The 25,353-nt window shown below is 44.9% G+C and overlaps 1 protein-coding gene across 5 annotated transcripts in view; it reads left to right on the forward strand.

The window, feature by feature from the left end:
- The window catches only part of LOC144138568 (multidrug resistance protein mrp-7-like), an 82,755-nt gene that overhangs the window by 17,013 nt on the left and 40,389 nt on the right, over window positions 1-25,353 (forward strand). For all 5 annotated transcript variants that reach the window (XM_077670919.1, XM_077670918.1, XM_077670920.1 and 2 more), the window contains 3 exons: window positions 5,992-6,059; window positions 7,792-7,911; window positions 12,038-12,166. In XM_077670919.1, the coding sequence (XP_077527045.1) occupies window positions 5,992-6,059; window positions 7,792-7,911; window positions 12,038-12,166 (317 nt within the window). The remainder of the gene's footprint in view (window positions 1-5,991; window positions 6,060-7,791; window positions 7,912-12,037; window positions 12,167-25,353) is intronic.

Genomic DNA, 25,353 nt, shown 5'->3' on the forward strand with positions numbered 1-25,353 from the left:
TGTTCCCCTGGGAGACGATATATAACATATTGACCACCTCGTACCACTACAGCAGCAGCTACAGTGCAAAGCTGTCTGCAGCCCCTCTCAACCTTTCTCGAAAGGCCATCTTTTTTTCCGGCCGGCTTTCTTAAGCCTTATTTTTGCAGGCGCATGTCCTAATAAAACTACCTTGCCATTTTTACGCACCGAGAATTCATTCTTTGGGAATTAAAGAAACTCAATGCATGTCTGGAGACAAGTGCATTTACATAATGGATAAGTCGGCCTGTTGGAGATACGGATTTAGGTCTATTTGGTGTCGGCAAACATGCTTTGTAATGCGACAGTATTTTGCATGGATTCGCCCCCCTACGTTTTATAAGACTTTTATTATTATTCCTTGAATGCTGCCGTTCATAACTACGCTACGTTTAGCTTGTTCATCAAAAGTTATAGACTCATTGAAAGAAAATTAGATTTTCTCCCATGTCCGTAATTTACCGTTCCCACGTGGAATAAGTGCTACGTGACAGAGATTAGCTCATTTCAAAGTTTCTCGGTGTAGACAACGCCTTTTCTGCACTCCTCATCAACATCTCCTTCTCTACCAATGCAACCAGCCATCATCATTATCAATGTAATCCTCATCATCCGCCTATACACGTCCGCTGCCGAATAAAGAATCCCCTTGTAGACCTAAAAACGTTCCTTTTCTGCGTTATCCTAATAAAATCTTGGTTTCAGAATTTTGCCGTCTCATCCGTCCATGGAAATTTATGCCTTCCTGCCCCCGGTAGCCGGTTGTTACGACAACAATCCACTGGTTGTTCTTCCAATGCATTACACGCCAAGCACAGCTGTATAAAATAATCTTTAGGAGGCCCTGCCGCACTTTTATTCAACGTGTTTTAAAAATCTGAAATGTTTCAGGACGTAGTCAACACATCCAGTACTTAGAGTAGGAGGTCAAAAAATATTTCAGCCGAAAATAACGACTCTGTGCCCATCAGATACGTGGAACCTTGATCAAGAGATTTTCTCTTTCCTTAATGTAGGCGTTCTTTGAGCACTCCAATTGTATCATTACGGCAATCTAGCAACTATTGGCAGCTTCTTCTCTTTTGCAGCAGTAACCGCATTTGATAGCTACATAAAAAAGCCACAAAGAAACGCAGATGCGCACAAGACAGCGTCCTCGATCTTGTTAGTCATGTGGAACACCAGCGATCCTATAGACTATCAACACTGGCGCTATTTTTTGACCTGTCTAAAGCCTACGGCAATGTCGTACAAAGCGGCATCATCCCAAAGCTGTCACAAATGGGCGTGACAGGAAACCTCCTCCGCTTCGTGCACGCTTTCATCACAGGTCGCTCTATGCAGGTGCGATTAGGAGATGTTTTAAGTAGCACTAGAAGTGTATCGCGAGGTGTGCCACAGGGAAGTGTTCTGTCTCCTACACTTTTCAATGCGGCTACGACGGGCCTCCCTCGAGCCGTAAAAAAGGACTGCAAGTGAGTGCACTTATCAATATATGCCAACGACATATGCATCTGGATCTCAGGTTATCAACACAAGCGGTTGGCTGTGATTGCTCAAGGAGTGATTCGTACGGTACAAGCATATCTCTCCTCGGTGGGACTAACAGTCTCCACGGAAAAGTCTTGCTTTATTTTTATTCCCGGAAAGAAACGGAAAGCGACGCGCCTCAAGTTAACTTTAGGTGGCTTGCCAATCCGGCAAGCTACTCGTGTGAAGTTTCTCGGCGTCACCACCGACTATAAATTATTCTGGAGGCAGGCCGTGGATTCGCTTGTTACGTCCATGGTTCCCAGCTTAAATGTGCTTCGACGAATTGCTGGATCTAACTGGGGGAGTCACCCATCTTCTATGCTCAGGCTCCACTCGGCGCTCATCTTGAATCGGGTTCTTTACCAGCTACCTGTTTTGTCTCCCTTGGAGTCCCAGTATGCTCGTCTGGAAGCGCTGCACCGACAGGGCGTTAAGATATCCCTAGGAGTTCCCCAGGCGGCGGCAAACAAAAAATCCTGGAAGAGTCCCATTTTCCACCTCTTCGTTTGATGGCGTCTCAGCGGTTGCTCTTGCAGCTTGTCCGGCTGGGAGAGTCCGCAGTCGGAAAGGCCTTGCTCAGGCGTCTCCGCCTAAGGGTGGAATCTCGCATATACGCGGCGCTCAACACTCTCAGCATTGTCTACCCGCAACGGCGAAGAACCAACATCGCTTGGAGCCACCGTGGTCTTTCGAGAGTTTGGAGTGTCAGCTCACCATGCCGGGCATCCGCTCGAAGAGATATACACCAGTGATGGAAGCGAGAATGTTAGCACTTGAGCACTTGGACCGGTCGTACAGAGATTGTGTTCATGTGTTCACGGACGTATCGGTCGACAGAGAAGCCGATACCAGCGCAGCGGCCTTTGTGATTCCCGGCATGAACGTTTCCTGGGCGGCTCGCATTGACCAGTTGACGTCATCAACAACGGCAGAGTGCTTAGTGATCGAGGCGGCCTTGAAAAAGATCAAATCGCTTCGGGTGCAGCATGCGGTAATTCTAACGGACTCCAAGTCGGCCCTACAACTCTTGCAGCTTGAATTTCCAGCAGATAAAATTTGCCAACGCTCCCTGCGTCTTCTTCAGCAGATAAAGGAAAACGGATTTTGCGTTCGCTTCCAGTAGGTCCCTTCCCACGTAGGAGTGCTTGGAAACGAGGCTGCGGACCTGTTGGCTCGTGAAGCGACATCATGCACTCGTCTTCTTAAGGTGGCTCTAGATGAACGGCGCATTTTAAAAACAATCATACAAGATCATTTCCGCTTTCTTTGGCGACCATAACATCGACCTTGTGTCACAAAAGGAATGAAGGGGACAGAGGCAACCTTACTGTTCCACATCCGGACCAACTCAGCGCGGACACCGGCGTGGCTCCATAAGCTGAACATTATCGCTTCCCCTCTGTGTGGAAAGTGTGGTGCTACAGGCGACATCGGTCATTTTATTATGGACTGCCGAGAGCATGCGAAGGAGCGGTTAGCTTTGTTTAAAGAACTGCGAAGGATGGCCGCTGCGCATGCGTCTTTGAACGATTTAATTTTCCCGGAAGGCCATTGGATCACGAGGAGGGACATCTTTCGTTTGATCCTGCAATTTTTACGTGTCACATGCCTCAGCGAGTCATGGTGAATTCCCGCGCATAGCGGTAAAAAGGGGTTGATCGGGTGAGCAATTGCCGGCATACCACGCAAGGCTAGGTCCACCCGTGAATAAACATCACCACCACCACCACCACCACAGAAGGCCGATAGTTTTTTATCCCCTGCAGTGCCGCTCCGTGCTGTTCATAACTATAGCATTCAAAAGGCTTTCAGTCAAGACGGAAGAAGTGAAAGCGTTTAAACGAAGTGTTGCAGGGTTCCTTTACCCAGTTATGTTTCCTAATTCAAGTCGCTGCTTTCCTAACAATAAGCCTGACTCACATGGTCTTCCTTTCAACCACTCGTGGGCCTGACGTCCTTTAGGTGCACCTAATTAAGACCCCAAATTTCTCTACCATAAAACTAACCATCAACGCTGGTGCGGCTTGGTTCTATGCCGTTGTTTGGATCAGAGAGGTGGCCTGACCTAAATGTACGGTGCTTGCTAGAAGCGCCACAGCTGATTATTATTTGCGCGTGATTTCTTTCACGGCGTGGATGAGCACTGACAACTTGCCCGGAATAGCCTATCATGCACTTTTTCTAGGTTTTAGAGTATGAACTCTTCTACTATCCACTTCCTCTAGGCAGCTTTTCGGCATATCGGTCTAACATTACACTTTTTGTGTTTTTTTGCTCATTTTTTCCCATACGACTTTTTTTCTATAGTACAGCTCCTGAAGCGTTATTTGCAGGCCTTTTTTGATCTACCAAAAAGGATCAAATCAACTGGCTAATCTGAACTGGCTCAAAAGGATAATCTGAACTGGCTCAAATATTTTCTGGCATCCTTCACATCTTCCCATGAAGTTTTCAAACACTCAGTAAACAAAAGTAGTAGATAATATAGCTGAGGTGGTATAGCCTTCACTGAAGCTCCACCGGAATGGAAACTCCTCACTCATCTCACAAGGATTTTTGTGACCGTACATTCCCAGCACATGTACTCAAGAACGCTTTGTACGTGTGTTATTCCCTGGTGTCTCAATGTTGCCGTTACTGATGCTGCGACCACTTTACCATGCGCTTTTTTCCAAATATATAAGCATGATGTGCAATGCCTCAATATACGAATTTCTCGACTACCTGTTTTAATTAATGGAAGACATGCGTGCGTTCGCAGTTGTGAGGAGCGTTTTGAAAAGTCACCATGTTCTCTTGAATATTCGATATCTTGGGTGTCGCTTACGTGGCTTAAATCTTTCGTGACGACGCCGTAGGCCATCGTTCACTGGGGAACGATGATTTTCAAAATTATCCTCCCGCAAAAAAGTAAAAACGGCGCTAGTCTAGTATTTTGGGGGGCCTTAAGCTAGTCAGAAAACTGACGCCATCTGGCGTGTTCATTGGAAACCCCTTTCTCACTTTCATTGCCGTTTGTTTACATTTAACGTGGGTAAACGGCGTCGCGAATGAAATTTGAATACAAGTTAGCGGCAAATCGGATGAAAATGGCGTCCTGTTTCCCCGCGGGCTCTGCACAGGCAGACAGCTGTATCATGTACTTCGGCCGCTGCTGCTGCTGATTTGTTTCATTCTAGCAACAGTGATGACTCCAGCAACGATTTGGATACTTCAGATTTTATTTCTGATGAACACACCCTTTTCTGATGAACACACACAGCCAAACACACCCATTCAACAGCCCCACACTTCGACAGGTGCGGCCACGGAAGGTTCGTTTTTGTCTTCGCCTTGTATTTATAAACAAAAACGTGCCTAATATCTCACGACTGCGGTATTACTTTCATGAGTGGGGTCTGGACAACATGCGGCAGGGATAGTTTGCCTAATGCACCGCCGCGCCTTAACGCATTATCCCCTTCAAGATTGCCAGGCGCTGGTGTAAAATTAGCGCTGCGGGTTTACGCACGCTACTTCTGAAGAGCGCTGACTTCTTTCTTGGTTTTTACCGCTGCAGTGATAAGGATTTGGGGTTAGAACGCAAACAAACATGCTTGGATGCATATTTTATAGAGACCGACTGACGCTCGAGTGGCTTCGCGAAGTGGCACAGCCGTCATGGTGGTTAGGGTGGTGGGCCCGCAAGAATTCAGAACTTGGCGTACAGCATTGACGTATATATATTGAATGATCGCTTAGAAACGTAGAAACAATTGGCATATCTTACAGTTCCTGAAATAATTTTTAGGCTTAGTAAACATGCCTATTTGTGTTTTGTGTATACTTTTTTCTCCATTTTTTTTTGTTTCGTTGAACAATAAACTGCCAATAATTACACCTTTCACAAAACTGCGGTTATGTGTTTGAAAAAGACATCTATAAACTACAATTTCATGGATGGCAGTGCTAAATGTTTCCAGTAGCTCAAGACCACAAAAGTTTTAAGGAAGCACTCAAAATTAGCCATTTTTCAGTGGTCACGAAAGAGTTAAGAACAACTTGTTTGACAGGGTATACACTACAAAGTTTAGGCTGGTGAGTCGGCCGTTCTTAAGACCATTGACATACCTCTTCTATGGGATTCGAAGCAGGCTGGCATTTTGCAGGCTCATGGCACAATATAGCTGCAAAGTTTCTTCTTACAATATCTCATCCATCCTTCATCAGATACCGGGTTTGTCCGTGCCTTGCAGTCTGCACAAAAAAGTATAGTTGACTACGTCTCGTTAGCTCTGCGCATGTTGCGCAAACCTTGATCAGATAGGGCTCTAGCTGTTAGTGACGATAAGATAGTTTATCAGATATTCAAACAAGAATAAATATTTCTGTCAAATGCGAGGAATTTGGACGTTCCTTTTTGACGTGTGCTCTGAACTTTTCCTACCTTTCGCAAAGGTAAATGCAGCCACAGACGAAGAATCGTTTAGCCCATTTGGTAGAATGGCGGGATTGTCTGCGATTAGGTAAGTACAGCCCTATTGAACTTATCATCGTTTTCTTGCTGCGGGGATGCATTTACAGCGCAGAAAACCTCGGGAAGGGTATTCAATATCTCGAATCATTAACTTAATGCTGGAAAACGGTGATTTCTTTACCAGTTATTTAACCCTATCTTCACTGGGGATTGTGATAATACGCATTGGTCATGGTGATTAAGTTACATCTACAGTGGAACCCCGATAATACGACTTTCAAGGGACCGCGAGAAAGCGTCGTATGACAGGGGTGTCGTACGATCGGGGTACGGGTAAATGCCGGCATTGTAGACGGTCTCACGTGACAGGTGGGCTACAAACGTATTTAAACTACCATATTTAGCGCATTCGCGCCTGATTGGCGAACCTTAAGCTGAAATCAAAACTTAAAGAAAAGCAACGCTATGTTGTGCCCCCTGCTGTTTATGGTGTCGAGTTAGCCCGTCAACCAAGCACCGCGCTACGCGATATCAGGCCGACGTGGTCGAGCAAATTCAGAGGAGAAACGGCGAGTGTGAAACTGCAAGGCCAAGGGAAACGAACGATAGTACAGGGTGGAGATGAACAAGAGACGGGTACATGGTGGGTGGAGACACCCTTTGAACAGTCCCGTGCTATCGCTATTGGGTCATAGTGCTCAATACAAAGCTGTTTTCGTTTCCCACAAGACCAAGCAATGCGAAATAGATAAAATAATTCACACTTCTCGAGTAAACCATGCTGCGCCAGAAATTATAGCGCGGTCTTGCTACGGTGACTTGCTGCGGCAGCCAGGGAGTGACCCAACAGGGCCGTGCCAAGGGGTACACATATCCACTCATTGCCTCCTGTATTTTGTTCCACCCTTGCGGCGGCCGCGCGTGAATTGAAGCACTATAGCAAAGAAAAGAGCGGAGTGACAACGTGACCTTGAAAGACACTGATAAGGAAAGAGCAAATATACAGGGAGAAAGAGCATAGTGAACGAGGAAACTTAGATCGAGCGGGCGGGGAAAGCGGCTGTTCGGTCACCGCCATGGGGTTGCGTCGTGTGTGTTTTCGCGTTCGTCGGCGGTGCAACGGCAGCTTTAAATTCACGGTCAACCTGCCACATGAACTCAGACTTCTCGTGGTTGGCGCGTTGGCGTACTGCTGCCGCGTGGTGCCGTCGCTGGTTAACTCCCACTGACGAGTACCCGCCTGCTTGCTTGCGTCTGTTCAGTAAGTGGTGTGGCCCGCCTGTGGACCTTTGTACATCAAGCAGCGTCAAACGGGGGTTAAGAATAAAGAAGGTCAGGAGGATGCGGCGAAATGGTGTAAAATATGGCAAAAGCGCCGGGTTATCCGCGCCAGGGTCCGTCGTACGAAGCGGACCGCGTGCACCCGAGCGTTATATCAACGGGGTTTTTAATGCATTGTTTCTGCGGGGAGTTTGCCAGGACCGCGGTGATCCGTCGTAAGAGGCGGGTCGTCGTAAGTCCGGGGGGAAGTATCAGGGGGGTTTCACTGTATTAGAGAGAATCAACTACACAATACACAGCCTATGCACCATACTAAGCACAATAAGCAATTCGGCTTTAAAGACAAGTGGTTGCAACTCAGGTCGCTTTTGTACAAGTCCCGGCAGCAACCTCAACCGTTGTATTTACTGCTAGTGTAGTTGTTGTTATGCTTAGTGTCAAAAAGCTTGAAAACAACAATTTTTTCTGATATTCGCATATTTTTGCTTTGTTTCATGGAGGCACATCATAAACGTAGCGCGTCTATCAAAGCTTGTTGAAAACGATATTCGCCCAACAATAAGGCGGGTCAAGTGCCGGCTCATGATCAGCCGCCTGTACACGCCACCGAAGAAAAACTGGTAAGACATGCACGCTGCTTTTAATTTAGCGCGAAAGCCTAATCTCACTGTTTCAGTCACGCGAGTTGGGTCGAGGAGAAAGTAGGTCCTCCAAAAAAGAATTCTGCAGAAATTCAGAGAATTATCATCTAATGCATAGAATTCGTATGTTACCTGTCGTGAGTGTGAGTTTTTCCAGCCATTTTTTTGTTTTTTTCTAAATCCTGTTCTACCAATTATCTCCAATTACACTATTGTAACTACTACAGGTGAAACTTTGGCGAAGTCTACATTATTGTGGAAATGCCATGCGGTAACTCTTTTTAAGTGCAGAGCACTTTAGACGCTCGCCTTGTCGTCCTAGCTTGCTCGCTGCAACCAAGTACAAGAGCACCAAGGCGGCGTCCCGGGGTAATGCTGTTGTTCGCGGCGTACCCCAGAGGCTTCGAAAGCCAAGCGGTTTATATAGCCATAAGCGTTCGAAACTCGTGAAACGATGGCGCTTGTCCTACATCTGCCCGTTGTTTACCGCAAAGAAAACTATAGGTACATTTGAGAAAAAATATACCTAATTAACCGGTATCGCCCGCGTTCCTTTAGTTAAGGACGCCCATTGTGGCAGTGCGACGCCGGCCACAACGCAAAATGTGGCATTGCGACGCCGGCACGTCCGGGGAAAAAAGCACAACGAGAACAGAACTCCCAATGGCGCAGTTTCAGGCAGAGGGCGCGCGAGCACAGCGAAGGCGGGAAATTGGAATTACATTTGGTGGTAACACTTAGCGGAGGTGGTCCAGGTGGTCAATATTAATCCGGAGCCCTCCACTACGGCGCGCCTCATCGCCTGCGTTGCGTCGGCGCGTTAAACCCCACAATCAAAAAACACTTAGCGGAGAACGGCGCTACAGCCAGTTATGCCGAATCACTGCTATGCACTTCCGACAGCTTTCACCTTGAGTGGCACGGCTTCAATTTTTCCGTAATTGTTTATAATATTGTTATTTTTTAGTCTTAAAATTTCACTCGGCCAATTATCTGCATTTACGTTATTGAGCGATTACGTTCGGAACTTTCGCGAAATCTGCAATATTGTGGAAATGCAGGGCGTTACACGGTTCGCCATTTTCCGTAATAATTTAATGTTTTTCTTTTTTTAAAACTTTTCAAAATTTCGTTCAACTAAGTATTTCCATTTAGGTAATACAACGATTACAAAAGAAACTTTCGCAAAATCTACATTATTGTGGAAATGCCATGCGGTATAGATTTTGACATTTTCCTTAATTTTTTATATTTTTGTTATTTTTTAGTTTTTCAGAACTTCGTACGACCAATCATATCCATTTCCGTTATTCTAACGATTACAGTTGGAACTTTCGCGAAATCTACATTTTTGTGGAAATGCAGTGCGTTACACGCTCTTGGCCGTGGGGGTACTCGGAAAAGAATGCTACCCATTAAAATTTTTAATTTTCGCGAGATGGGGATCATGAGCATTGGGAAGCTCGTCATCAAAGACAAACAGCAGCGTGAGAAGAAGGTTGAATGACGGCTCTCAGAGAATGTGACGCAGCGCGCGCCGGGTACTGGCGGTGGCTAGCGAGCGCAACGGGCTTCGGAGCGTGCTGTCCAGGGGGTTGGTCTAGGGTTGGCGAGCGCAGACGAAAGGGTCAACCGAAGGTTCAATGGTAGGTTGCTGAAAGGTATAATCAGGATTTCGCCCACTCATTCTTATCAACTTTAGGAGCAACCTCGGAAATACTAACACCGGAGCTGTTCTTGCGCTCGCAATGTCCGTTGATGTCTGTCATGCAAGGGGTAGGTACCCTACTGAACCGAGCGATGGTGCCCCCGCCTCGACCGCCGTCCAGCGCACGATCTCGGCTCGCGCGCCGGTGCACGCAGCGCACGTCCACCTCTTATAAATGAACTGACAAACTTCTCGACCTCCGTGGGCCAGCTTCGAGGACGTACCTACCAAATTACGCACATACCAGCTCGAGTACGTATATAGGTCGCCAATTCAATGTCCTGCCCAAAATATGCCCCAGAAAATGGCGGTATGATGCCAGAGAAAATGTTCCACTACTCAAAGAATAAAGTACTTGGGAAAGAATGCTTCACCAAGAAGTATATATACCGTTCCAAAGTACTAAATCTGCTGGCATAGCTGATGCATGTCCACATTGTTTCACCCTGAAGAAACCTCATGAGCGAGAGTACCACTGTTCTTTTATTTAGACATACACGACTCATTTGAAGTTGCATTAGCAAATGGAAAAGACGAGTTGTAGGCGGCGTGGAAGAGAGACGTGATAAGGGTATCCGCATAAGAGATGGATCCCGAGCGGCTTCAACGAACCAAAAAGCAAAGACAAGAAGACACGCTGCCTCAACTTAGCACGAGCCGTTCGGGCACGAGAAATTACGATGCTACAAAATTAAATCCAAATTAATAAGCTTTGTTTCGACACGTATGGCTCATAGCTATGTGGGGAAGAAAATTGGTGAAGCTTGCACTAAGTCCCGCAAGGCTTGAACCTTGGTTCACCGGGAGGATTTCTTTCCATGAAGGACTAAACACACCATTACCCATTGCATTACGCTTAAAATTGTTTATTTACATGTTCCGTCATCGCGTTTGACTGGGGTAGTAGTCGTCATCGTCATATCCATCTACATCGTCGTCTTCCTCATGCATGAGTGGCGGGCCCGGATGGTTTTGCCCGCAGGATTTCACATTTCTTCAAAGCGGAACACGTCAGCACGCGCTAGAACCGGCGGTAACCGGCTTCGCCAACTAGGCGTCTGTAGCGCGAGCTGCTTTGAGCTGCTCTATTGAGGAACAGACTCGCGTAGACTGTTTTTTTTTGTATTTTAGAAGGCTAACCATGCCCTTCTACCCCTTCCCTTTGGCTCAATAAACGTTTTGCCGCCACCACCATTTTTGCGAGCGTTACGCCCAAGCCTGGACGACGCCGGGCGCTGCTCCTGAGGCGCGGGCTCACGTGCGCGGTACACTGCAGAAGTAACTATAACCCGGGGTATCTGATAATGCCGCACGTATTACGGCCAGCAAGTGTTAATATTGTGAGTAAATATGGAGGAAGAAAAAGCGGAAAGAAAAGGTAACGACTGTAATAAAACTAAATGTTCTGCAGTTGGACACTCGCGTTCTTCCATAACCTAGATCATAAAAAATGCTTAGATGACCTGGTAACGTTTTTATAATATTCATATACAGTAAGCTCTCAATAAACGGAACTTCAGGGGACCGTAAAAATTAGTTCCGTTTAACAGGAGTTCTGTTTATTGAGATATATGTGTGAAAGTGCAAATTTATGTGCGCACACACTCTTATACCATTTCATGGAACTCTAAGCACTAGAAGGTGCATGTAGCTCATAATGTTTCAGAAAGCAAGAAAACCACAAGAGGTTTAGGCACAGCATTCACAACGTTGATTTGGTAACAATGAGTCGCTGTGCACTTCAAAACGCATCAATTATTTTTGTTTGAGTCCTTGAAACTGCATCTTCACGGATGGTAGAGGTCTCAACTTCGCACATGTTTGCGAGCCAGCGAATTTAGAAGGCGGCAGCGCGGTAATGAAGGGCGAATAGCCCCATGAAGGCACGAACGAGGCGGCAGAAACTAAGCCCTGTAACCTCGGCGTCTTGAATCGAGTTCAAACGACTGGAAAAAGAACTGCGATGTTGCATTCGTTGCGCTAACACGGCTGACCGTTAACGAGACGAGGCTTGCGAGGCCAACGAGGCTAAAAAAACAAACTCGGAGAAAAAAAAAAAACCAGAACGAAAGAGCCGGAACAGTAAAAAACTGATTCTCATGCCAATGGGTTTCACAAGATTTCTGGTTCTGTTTACACGGTGACGCGGAAATTTCAGTTCCGATTACCGGTAGTTTTTTTTACGTTTTCTGAATAAAAAACGAACCAACTTACAGGCTACTGTTCCGTTTACGCGGCAATTCCGTTTAAGCGATTCCTGTTTATCGAGATTTTATTTTATATCACTTTCTTTGGCGTACAGTTCTTTCTCTCTGATTTTTTTGCTGCAGTGCAATGAGAAACCTCGTGGAGAAAGGTATAGGGGATGCCTGCCTATGACAATGCATTCTTTTCCAGGACTGGCCCAAGTGCTGGAACACGTGTTCTGTGTGCCTTCTTGCGAGTGTTGTGGTGCGAGGTCTTCTGGGTGCTACTGACGGCATTCGCTTACTTTACCACTCTACTACTCCGCGCGCCACTGTTCGAGTGAGTTTGTCACGAGCGATTTTTTTCATGTGCGCTAACTAGAATCAACGCTATTTTAAAGAGAAGCTTTCATCCTTTCATCGACGTCTGTAGGCCAGTTAAAACTCCCATCAATGCTACTTTAAAGCGAAGCCGTCAGCCTTTCACTGAAGTCATGTGTATTCCAGCCAAAGCTCCAATAATAATAATATAATAATAATAATAATCAATCAATCAATCAATCAATCAACCTTTATTTCCGGTGCCCAGGAACAACCCTAAGGTCTTGGTGCTAGCACACCATATACAAAACATTATTAAAAGAAACGTAGAACAGCACGCACAACACGCAAAGTCCTCGATATGACAGAAAAAATAAACTAAAAATACTTACAGAAATTCAGAAAAAAAGCAAAAAAACAGTGTTGCAAGCTATGGCCTTCAAATAATTATCAATCAATCAATCAATCAATCAATCAATCAATCAATCAATCAATCAATCAATCAATCAATCAATCAATCAATCAATCAATCAACCTTTATTTTCGGTGCCCAGGAACAACCCTAGGGTCTTGGTACTGGTACACCATATACCAGCATTCATAAAAACAAACTAAAATCAAGACAATACAACACAGAAAACCTAATATATGAAAGAAACAATAAAGTAAAAATAGTTACAGAGATCTCAGAAAGCAAAACAGCAAAAAAAAGCCTAGTGTTAATAGCCATGACACCCGGCCAGCAAAACGTTGAGGGCACGTGAAAAATTGAAAATACACAAGCAAATACTCAATGAACATGACGGAGATAGATTATACACATAAAACAAAGGTTTTGTAACAAGATCTTAGGAAGTTTCAAAATGGAAAAACGAAGTTCAGCGTTACAAGCACTGACACTTAAACCGACAGAAATTCAAGCAACACAAAATCAGGAAAAGTGAAAAACAAACAAGCAAGATGATGATTTGCATAGAATAAATACGGAACAGAAATACGCCACATAAATGACATAAATGCACTTAAGCTGCAACAGTTTTCACTTCATTAGAGAACAAAGACAAAGAGCTCTGGACTATATCAAGACGATCGGAATATTCACTATATGCACATTCTATTCTGCAGATGGACGAGCGTCGTCTACTTAAAGCATCTGTTCTGAAAGTTCGAAATCTTCGGAAAAGTTTGTTCGGCAAGTTGACATTGATAAGTGCAACCAAGTCATCACACAAAATATCACCATGAACAAGTTTATAAAGAAAGATAATGTCAGCTCTCATTCGTCGACACCAAAGGGAAGGAATACTTTTGAGACAAGACCTGCTGCCGTTTGCGTCTTCTTGCACATGACGGAAACGGTGCCTAAAGTTAGAAAGGAACTTATTTTGAACCCTTTCGTTGCGGTCACTATTGGACTTGCAAGTTCCATTCCAAACAACAGAACCGTATCCGAGAAGAGGTAAGCAGAGAGCGGAATACAACTTTAAGAAAGGAAGAGGACTTTTAAACTCTCTAGAATACCTGCAAACAGCACCCAGACATCGAAGAGAGCGTCCGGTAATTTGTGTAACGTGGGAAGAGAAAGTCAGAGAAGAATCAAATAGTACTCCCAAGTCCCGAATTTCGGTCACCCTCGGCAGTGCAGTGCTTGCTATTTTATAGGAGTATTGCAGCTGTTGAGTTTTCCTACTATAGGAAACAACTTTAGTTTTTGAGGGGTTCAAAATTAAGTCATTTTTGGTGCACCAACGATGGAATGACACGATATCAGCCTGAAGAGAATTACAGTCCTGAACATTACGCACTTCTCTGAAGATTTTCATATCATCAGCATGCAACAAAAAAGATGAATTTTGAATGGAAGAAGCAACATCGTTGATGAAAATGGAAAAAAAGAAGGGGGCCCAGAACGGAGCCCTGCGGTACGCCACTTGTTGCTTTGTATCTAAATGATGTTTGACCGTTAACACTTACATAGCAATATCGCTCCTGGAGATAGCAACGTATAACACCCACTAAAGAAGCGTGAACATCTAACAAAATGACCTTGGCAAGCAATAACGAGTGGTTGACTACATCAAAGGCCTTGCTCATGTCACAGTAGACCGCATCAAGCTGGCTTCTACCAACGACTGCTGGGACAGCCTGCTCCATGAAGCATGCGAGGTTTGTGGAAGTTGAGCGACCACGCATGAAGCCATGTTGATTAGGAATGAGGACGTGTTTAAGTGAGAAAGACAAGACCGCATGAAGAGATAACTCGAATATTTTAGAGGCAGAACAAAGGAGCGACACTGGCCTATAGTTCATGAGGTCAGTTTTTGGGCCTGACTTGAAAACAGGGAATACACGAGAAATTTTCCATGAGCGAGGGTACGTCCCAGACCGGAGACAGTTATTAAATATTGAGGTGAACACAGGAACGAATATATTTGCATACGTTTTTAGAATTGCAGCAGGAATACCATCTGGCCCAGAAGACAACGAGGGCTTTAGCCGCTTGATGCTGGTCCGCACGATGTTCTCATCCAATTGGAAACAAGCGGAGTTACCGTCCTGGTGACAAGAGACGCTGCCGTCATCACTACCACCGCTAAGCCCAAACAAAGAAGAAAACTGACGAGCAAAGCAGTCGGCCGCATCTGCAACCTCATCGCCGTTGGAATCCAGAAGACGAATAGATTCTTTCGTTGTACTAGATCTGGAATGAATGTATTTCCAGAAGGCACCCGGCTGATGAGTTGCTTTAGCTTCAACTGACGCCAGGTACAAAGCATGATCACGCTTGTGCAATATTTTGCATAGGGCACGTAGGCGCCGGAACTCCTGAGCGAACTGATTCGCACCAGAGCGCTTCATCTTTCTGTGCGCACGTTCTTTGAGTTTCAGGGCATCCCGCAATTCAGAAGAAAACCAGTGTGGGAACTTGAACTTCTTTGGTAAATATTGCGGGATGTATTTCTTCATACCCAAAAGCACAATCTCAGTAAAACGGTCAACTTGTTCATTGACATCAGAGAGGTCAATGACTGTTGACCAAGGGGCAGCAGAAAAGTAGCCATACAGCCCAACGTAATCTCCCCGGGCGAAAGCGTAGCGAGGTTGCGCATTGCTTGAAATTTCAGAACGGTGGAGTATTGTAGGAAGGCAACAGGAAATAGAAAGAGGAGGATGATATTTGTCGGGTATTATTAAAGCACAATCAGAACGCGACACACTAACACCATCGAAGTTTGAAAAGCACAGGTCCAGAATGTTTCCACTGCAGTTTTTTATGTGATTACGCTGTGCCATGGAAGTGAAAGACGAAAAATCTAGTAACCTATTACCCTTCTGTTGAATAATAATAATATAATCAATCAATCAATCAATCAATCAATCAATCAATCAATCATTTATTTGCGTGCCCAGGAACAGCCGGGGTCGGCCTTTGTGCTGGCGCACGGAAACAGAAACACACGAAACATAATGTACACATCTTTCAAATACAAAATAAAATACAAAATACAAAAAAAAACGAAAGGATAGCTTATGTTGAAGTTACGGAATGAAAGTCATTTGAGTGCATGAACTCAAGGATAAAAGACAAATGCAGAATAACAAAAGTTGGCAGTTACGCCAATACAAACTCACAGACATGTTTGCGAAACAGAGTAGGGCAATCATTAAATATATCAAGGTAATCCGAGTACCGATTGTACGTGCATTGCAGTCGGCACACAGGGCACAAGACACGCAGACAATTGGGGTTGCAAAAGGTATCATGTTTCCTGGTCCACTTTAGCGGCACATAAAGACGAACATGCTGTAGCAGCTCACCACAAGACACTATGCCGTGCATAATTTTAAAGAGGAAGAGAACATCAGCCTTGTTCCGCCTGGAAGTTAAGCATGATAGCGTCAATGAAGAGGGCGATCCAGGGTTATAATTACTACTATCGCCAAAGCGATGGTTGAAGATAGATATAAACTTATTTTGGACCCTTTCTACAAGCTTACGGTTTGTTTTGCTCGTGCTGTTCCAGACAACAGATGCATATTCAAGCTGAGGACGACATATAGTTGTGTAGAGCTTCAGAAGAGAAATCAATAATAATAATAATAATAATAATAATAATAATAATAATAATAATAATAATAATAATAATAATAATAATAATAATAATAATAATAATAATAATAATAATAATAATAATAATCAATCAATCAATCAATCAATCAATCAATCATGTTTATTTACGTGCCCAGGAACAGCCAGAGGCCTGGGTGCTGGCGCACGGATAGTTACATGAAAACAAAATACAAGAAACATATTGAAAGAAATAAACAAGCGACAACACACACAAATTGAAGTAGCGAAAATTACAGAAATAAAGCACAGGCGGAGCCTGGGTACAGGTAAAAAAGAAAAAGAAGATGCCTTTGTGGCTCAGCTTATTATAATGAATACACAACAAGCAGAGAACAAAGTTTAACAGTAAGACGACAAGAACAATGACAAAGTATAGAGACAAATGATAAGACAACCATGATAAGTAAACAGTTTCAAAAACAGGCAACTATAGTGGTTAAACAGAACCACAGAGAAACCAAATTTCAGCAATAAAAAAAAGAAAAACGAACGACAGAGATATCATAGATGTTTAACATACTGTGTTCAACAAAGCAGTACGGTAAATTGTAAAGGAGCTTTGAAAGATGTCAAGGCGTTCCGAGAAGCGGTTGTAATAATAATCAATCAATCAATCAATCAATGTTTATTATAGTGCCCAGGAACAGCGGAGGCCTTCGTGCTGGAGCACTCAGAGGGGAAAATGCAGCACTGTAGTACATCAACAATTTGCTAATAAACACTCAGTGAGCAAAAAAAAAAAAAGAGAAAAAAAAGACAGAAAGACTTACAAAAAACGGCAAAGAAGATTAGTAATAAAATAGTGCAATCCAACCGACTTTACACAATCAAGTCATGCTGGCGCACAGAAAAGGTATAAGACAGCAATGAAATGCATCAACAGCTGGCAAAAGAACAGTGAGCGAGCAAAAAATATGAAGAAGCTACAACTTCAAAGAAGAATAAAAATACCATATTGTAATTTTAGGCAACATTACACAATCAATAGAAACTGTAATGTCTGGTCAATTGCAAGAAGACATCTTACAATAAGCGTAAGCGTAATAATAATAATAATAATAATAATAATAATCAATCAATCAATCAATCAATCAATCATTTATTTGCGTGCCCAGGAACAGCCGGGGGGGCCTTTGTGCTGGCGCACGGAAACAGAAAGACACGAAACATAATGTACACATCTCTCAAGTACAAAATATAATACGAAAAAACAACGAAAGGATAGCTTATGTTGAAGTTACGGAATGAAAGTCATTTAAGTGCATGAACTCAAGGATAAAAGACAAATGCAGAAGAAGAAAAGTTGGCAGTTACGCCAATACAAACTCACAGACATGTTTGCGAAACAGAAATAATAATAATAATAATAATAATCAATCAATCAATCAATCAATCAACCTTTATTTTCGGTGCCCAGGAACAACCCTAGGGTCTTGGTACTGGTACACCATACAAAAAAAAACACTACAATTAAGACAAGACAACATACACAAACTATATGTATGACATAAACAATAAAGTAAAAATAGTTACAGAAATCTTTGAAAGCAAAAAAGGAAAAAAAAAGAACAGAAAGTCAAAAAAGAAAAGGCAGGCTTAGTGTTGCAAGCCATGCCACTCGGCCAGCGAAACGTTCAGAAGATGTGAAAAATAGGAACTATACAAGCAAATATTGAATCAACATGACATAGAGTATACGTATATAGCCAAGGTTTTCTAACAACATATTAGGAAGTTCCAAAAAAAAAGGGGGAAAAGCTTCAGCATTACCAACACTGACACTAAAAACGTACAAATATTCAAGCAACACAAAACAAGAAAAAGTGAAAAGCAAGCAAGAACAGTTTGCACATAATACATAGGGTACATAAATTTGGAATGACATAAAGGACTTAAGCTACAACAGTTTTCAACTCATTAGAGAACAAAGTAAAGGAGCTCTGGAATATATCAAGCCGAACGGAATATTCATTATATGCACATTGTATTCGGCAAATGGACGAGCGTCGGCTATTTAAAGCAACTGGTCTGAAAGCTGGAAATTTTCTGAAAAGTTTATTTGGCAAATTGACATTGATAAGTGTAACCAAATCGTCACACAAAATATTACCATGAAGAAGTTTATAGAGAAAGATAATATCAGCTCGCATTCGTCGACACCGAAGGGAAGGAATGCTTTTCAGAAGAGACATGATGCCGTTTGCGTCGTCTTGCACATGACGGAAGCGGTGCTTAAAGATAGAAAGGAACTTATTTTGAACCCTTTCGATACGGTCACTATTGGACTTGCAAGTTCCATTCCAGACAACAGACCCGTATTCAAGAAGAGGTAAGCAGAGAGCCGAATACAACTTTAAGAAAGGAAGCGGACCTTTAAACTCTCTAGAATACCTGCAAACAGCACCCAGACAACGAAGAGACCGACGGGTAATTTGTGCAATGTGGGAAGAGAAAGTCAGAGGCGAATCAAACAGTACTCCCAAGTCCCGAATTTCGGTCACCCTCGGCAGTGTGGTGCCTGCAATTTCATAGGGGTATTGCAGTTGTTGAGTTTTTCTACTATAGGAGACAACTTTAGTTTTTGAAGGGTTCAAAATAAGGTCGTTTTTGGTGCACCAACGATGGAATGACACAATATCAACCTGAAGAGAATTACAGTCCTGAACACTACGCACTTCTCTAAAGATTTTTATATCATCAGCGTACAACAAAAAAGAAGAATTTTGAATGGCAGAAGCAACATCGTTAATGAAAATGGAAAAAAGAAGGGGACCCAGGACGGAGCCTTGGGGTACACCACTGGTTGCTTTGTACCTAAATGATGTTTGACCGTTAACACTTACATAGCAATATCGCTCCTTGAGATAACAACGTATAAGACCCACCAAAGAAGCGTGTACATCTAACAGAGTGAGCTTTGCAAGCAATAACGAGTGGTTGACAACATCAAAGGCTTTGCTCATTTCACAGTAGACCACATCCAGTTGGCTTCTACCAACGATTGCTGGGACACCCTTCTCCATGAAGCATACAAGGTTCGTGGAAGTTGAACGACCACGCCTAAATCCATGTTGATTAGGGATGAGGACATGTTTAAATGAGAAAGACAAGACCGTATGAAGAGATAACTCGAAAATTTTAGAGGCAGAACAAAGCAGCGAGACAGGCCTATAGTTTATAGCATCAGTTTTTAGGCCTGACTTGAAAACAGGGAATACGCGAGAGATTTTCCATGAGCGAGGAAACGTTCCCGACCGGAGACAGTTATTAAATATTGAAGTGAACACAGGAACGAATATATTTGCATATGTTTTTAGGATTGCAGCAGGAATACCATCTGGCCCACAAGAAAGCGAGGGCTTGAGCCGCTTGATGCTGGTCCGAATGATGTTCTCGTCCAGTTGTAAACAACCGGAGTTCTCACCCTGGTGACAAGGGGCGCTGCTGTTGTCACTACCACCGCTAATCCCAAAAAAAGAAGAAAATTGACGAGCAAAGCAGTCGGCCACCTTGACAACCTCATCGCCGTTGGAGTCTAGAAGACGAATAGAATCTTTAGTTGTACTAGATCTAGAATGAATGTATTTCCAGAAGGCTCCCGGTTGGTGAGTTGCTTTAGTTTCTACCGACGCCAGGTACGAAGTATGATCACGTTTGTGCAATATTTTACAAAGGGCACGTAGGCGCCGGAATTCCTGAGCAAACTGGTTGGCACCAGAGCGCTTCATCTTTCTGTGCGCACGTTCCTTGAGTTTCAGGGCATCCCGCAATTCAGAAGAAAACCAGTGTGGAAACTTGAACCTCCTCGGTAAATATTGCGGGATGTATTCCTTCATACCCGAAAGCACAATCTCTGTGAAACGGTCGACTTGTTCATTGACATCAGTGTGGTCAATGACGGTCGACCAAGGGGCAGCGGAAAAATAGCCATACAGCCCAGCATAATCTCCCCTGGCGAAAGCGTAATGAGGTTGCGTGTTGTTGGAATTTACGGAACGGTGGAGCAATGAAGGGAGGCAACAGGAAATAGATAACAGGAAATAATAATAATAATAATAATAATAATAATAATAATAATAATAATAATAATAATAATAATAATATTAATGCTATCTACCCCGACTGCAGGGCAAAGGCCTCTCCCATAGATCTCCTATTCAATGCAGCAATGGCGTAGATGTCGAGCATCCACCTCGCGTGCAGAAGGACCGTGGTTCGAATCCCAGTGTCGCACAATTCCCACCGGATTTAAAAAAAAATCCGCGTGTTGTTGAAATTGCAGAAGGAGGCTTGGGGTGTGGCCTGTTCCCGGCAACCATTGCCGGTAACGCACTCCCTCACCAGAGCAGGATTGGCCACCCTGGTGTACTATTGGCCCCAACCTCCCATGAATACGCCAATTAAAACTCCAATCAACACCATTTTAAAGCGAAACGTGCACCATCTCACTGTTGTGTTTTGTCCGGCCAGAACTCTAATCAAGGCCTTTTTAAAGCGAAGCTTCTAGCCTCTCACTGATGTCGTCTGTAGTCCACTCAAAACTCCAATCAACGCCATTTTCAAGCGAAGCTTTTAGCCTCTCACTGATGTCGTCTGTAGTCCAGCCGAACTCCAATGAATGCTATTTTGTAGCGAAGCTTTCAGCCTCTTACTGACTTTCTCTGTAGTCCAGCCAAAAGTCCAATCAACGCCACGTTTAAAGCGAAGCCTTTAGCATTTTACTCATGTCGTCTGGGGTTAAGCCAAAACGCACTGCTGGAAAGTGAAATTTATCTGACAATGGTGATGATCGTGGGTGAAGTGAACGAAAATTAAAACGTTTCCCCTGGTCGGATTCGAACCTGCGTCCTTCAGGTATGAAGCCGAAGTCTAGGCGGTTGCGTCTTTCCAACCCAGTCCAAGGAGTTTGCGTTTGGAGAGGGGTGCATGGACGTGCAAAATTAGACATAAAATGCACCCCTTCGTCTAAAGACGACGATGGTTGAACTCTATAGAGTAAGCCATGTAATGCTGTATCAGTAAAGCACTAGAGTGCACGATCGCAGAGGAGTAAATTCCCCCATCGTTGTCGTATGAACAGAGGGGAAGTTGATTTTTTCCTTTACTCATGTATCAACTATAACGTTACTTAGTGTCCTTTTAAAACTGCTTCAAAAAAATTTAAACTCAAACGCGTCCGCGTTCCCAATAGCTATGTCGAAGCTGTGGCAAAGCTGTGAAGGTGTCAAGGCTGTGAAGGCGAATTAGGTTGTAATTAGTTTCTTGTGACTCGAAAATATTCACAAAACGAGGAAAAGCTAAGAAAGCACTCGACCCAAGCGGCATTTGGCTACAGTCATTATAGGGATTTAGGACTTCTGAATTACTGCGGTTTCGTTTACCGGCACTTTTACCAAAATTACATAGACCTAAAGAACAATAAATCCGTAATTTTTTATTGAAAGAGCTAAACTTTGGGAAGTCGCTGTGACAAATACAGTCCCTGAGATATGTTGGTATCGCAAAACCATCACAGAACTTGAAAGTTTATGCCTCTTCAACATTACCTGTTGCATCATTGAAGAGGCTTCTTTTCTGTGCCTCAACCCTGATTCTGTACGTACCTAACTTCCTCCCCTGCTTATCGTTCCCGTGAAGCCCTTTTACTCGGCGCCACTTCTCCGCTCCTCTTCGCCACCGTTGAGACCCTGTTACAAATTTTATATTCCTAGTCATAGCCAATGCTTCTTTCAGAAGTTGAGCAATGAACTGATAACGGCGTTGGCACCGTTATCAGGAGTTTCACTTCTAACTCACTGTGTACGAACGCGTCGCGTTCGCTCGGAGGCAGAACCGCATGAATGATAGGAGTGTCGGGGCATAAAGAAGCACGAATGGGCGCGCAGACAACAGAAAGTCGCTGTTTCATAGCATGGCGCTGCCATTGCCGCATCTAATTCCAATCCACCGAGAAGCGGTGAATCCCTCCAGGGGGAACAGCAAGTTGTCCATTCGGAACGCCGATGTGAGCCAATATATCGTATGCAGTTTGAAGCGCTTTCGGGGCACATTTTCGCCAGTGCCTTTCATGCCTCAGCACGGGCACATAACCGGTTGCGAACTTACGCATGCCTCGGGTGATGCAGTGCAGTGCGGGCTGGGCTCATGCACGCGCAGCTAATCTTCATGCCCTCACCGATTGAGTGACAGTTGGGCTGGTGGGAGATTTAAACATGTACGTCTCCCTGCCCTCCGTGGTAAAGCGGTTTAGATTGGTGTAAGGAAGGAAGGACGTAAAAATAAGAGAGGAACGTTAACCTGGCTTGCTCCAAGTTCGCTGTCCTGTGAGCTTGAAAATAATATTTGGGAAAAAAAGAGAAAGAAAAGGAGCGAGAAAAGTTTGGTCAGACATGTATGCCCAGCGCTGAACCACTAAACGTTCAATTTCTGTGACTGTCACTGGAGGTCTTCATACTGTAGTCTTGTGTTTAAGTTCCTCGCCCGCACGAAGCGTTGGTAAGATGCCTACGATGCGGGAAAGAAACGGACGGGATCCCCATGCTTGTCCGGTAGAAGATGTTTTTGCAGCCTATTAAAAAAACATCTTCTACCGGACAAGCATGGGGATCCCGTCCGTTTCTTTCCTGCATCGTAGGCATCAATGTTCGGATTTCGGAGGCACTTAAGCACGCAGGACGTACTGCTGCAACTGAAGGAAAAGGTCATGAAACAAGCCACCAAGCAATCGCCTAAAGCAATCTTGGCGTTGGACCTCAAAGGAGCGTTTGACAACGTCTCCCACGCTAGCACCCTAGCCAACCTTCAGGACACAGGCTGCGGAGAGCGAGCATGCAACTATGTGGGGGATTTCCTGACAGGCCGCAGCGCTCGAATCAAGGTGGGGGAAGAGGTATCTGTACCCATAGGGTTGGGAAGTAAGGGGACCCCACAGGGATCCGCCCTGTCGCCTCTTCTCTTTAATATGGAACTATTAGGCCTGCCCAAGGCGCTCGGAGTAGTCGATGGTTTGGGGCACGCGCTCTACGCCGAGGACATTTCGCTCTGGACGACGAAGGCGGGCTCCTTAGGGTGGATTAAAGATACGCTGCAAGCAGACGCAGATGTGGTTAGTAAATACGCGAAAGAGTGTGGACTGCGATGTTCGCCTCAAAAATTTGAACTGGTGAGTGTCCGCCCTCGGGCGCACGAGACACAGAAGGAAGACGTGAAGGTGGCCCTAGAGGGCAAAGACATCGTTCTAGGGCCCAGTGTTAAGTTTCTGGGGCTCACCATCCAGGCAGACAACAACGCCGCTACGTCTGTGTGCAAGCTTATGCACTCCTCAGGACAGATCCTGCACATTCTTCGGCGGGTGGCAACAAGGTGGAGAGGACTGAAGGAGAACGACACTCTGAGGCTGTACAAGCCTTTGTGGTGTCAAGAATAACGTACGCCACACCTTACCTCCTGATGAACAAGGGAGAGAAGAGCCAGGTGGACACAGTAATACGCAAGGGAGTGAAACAAGCCCTCGGAGTTCCCATGAGTGCGTCGACGGACAAGCTCCTCCAGATGGCTCTACACAATACAGTGGACGAGCGGGTTGAGGGCCGCCTATCCAGCCAAAAAAAGAGGCTGAGTCACACTAAGGCGGAACGCTGTATCCTGGGTAGAATGGGCTGGAGCGTGGCAGAGCTGACCGATCGAGAACAGCTTGCGGACAAATGGCTAGACGCAATCAAGACCAAGCATCTCCCAAAGAACATGAATCCGGCTCACCATGGCGGCAGGCGTGAGGCTAGGGCTCGTGCCCTCAACAGGCTACTGGAGAGCGAAGACGGTGTCGTCTTCACGGACGCCTCCAAAAACAATGGGACGACCAGAGCAGTGGCGGTGGTGACAACTAGGGGCGAGCTGCTGACAAGCGCATCGTTTCAAATCAGAGATGTGAAAGAAACGGAAGAGTTGGCAATTGCCCTAGCCCTGACCCTTCCGGGAATTTCCAAGGTTGTCACCGACTCACAGCAGGCGTACAGGAACTTCCAGTCAGGCTGGGTGTCCCGGCGGTCACTTCGCATCCTGAGAGACAAAACACCTCCACAGAGCCATGTTGAATAAGTATGGGTTCCAGCCCACTCCTTGGTGGAGGGCAATGAGTTTGCCCACCGACCGACAGGCCCGCGCGTTAGCGTACCGGGCAACGGCTGAGGCGGAGGCCAGAGGTGAACCTATGGTGACCTACAGAGAGATAGTGCGGCACTATCGAGAGGATAGGCAGAAACGTCCTGCCCCGCACCCAGAACTCACGCGGGAGCAGCAAGTACTGTATCGACAGATTCAGTCAAGATCTTTCCCTCACCCTCGCTTACTGAATAGCATGTTCCCACATCAGTACGGCAAGACCTGCCAGTTATACAAGCAGCTCGGTACTCTTCGCCACATGATAGGAGAGTCCGACGTCAGCCCAAAACACCCACCCCTCATCAGCAACTCCTCCACTAAGAACCCCACCCTTACCGCTAGCGAGCGATGGGAGATCTTGCTGTCCAGCCCCGCCTTGGAGGATCAGCTACGGCTGGTTACCAGTGGCCAGGTGGCGAAGGCAGCATATGGAATCCTGTGATGAGGGATCCACTCTCATCCAGCGCGTTTAGCGCTGACATGCTGTGCAATTAAAGTTATTCCTCCTCCTCCTCCGGTAGAAGAAAGCTCGAGCTGTTCAAAGATTCTCATCTGATTGGTTGAGTACAATGTTCAATCGCAAAGTACAAGCAAACATGTTTTGTTTTGTCCGCTCCTTCGACTGCGCCTTGATTCCCTAGTAATCCTTCTACACAGTGTGAAAAGGGCACTGAATTTTTTTGCTGTAGTTGCTTTTGTGTGGGGCCGCCGATCTGCACGTACTTGTCCCTGTGACTTCATATAAGGAGTACAGTAAAGTGGCTGATGTATCGCCAGCGTTTCCCCTGGGGTTGTCTATGTGTGCCGCAGCTGTTGGAAGTGTTAAATTGGCGAGATTTTTAGTCTTACATAGCGGTCTCCTTAGAATGAACGAAACTTGTGTTCTGTCCTCATGCTTGCTTAAGCAATCATTT

The sequence above is a fragment of the Haemaphysalis longicornis genome, unplaced genomic scaffold (assembly GCF_048455015.1).
Source record: "Haemaphysalis longicornis isolate Haplotype H1 unplaced genomic scaffold, Haemaphysalis longicornis Haplotype H1 scaffold_5, whole genome shotgun sequence".
NCBI lineage: Eukaryota > Metazoa > Arthropoda > Arachnida > Ixodida > Ixodidae > Haemaphysalis > Haemaphysalis longicornis.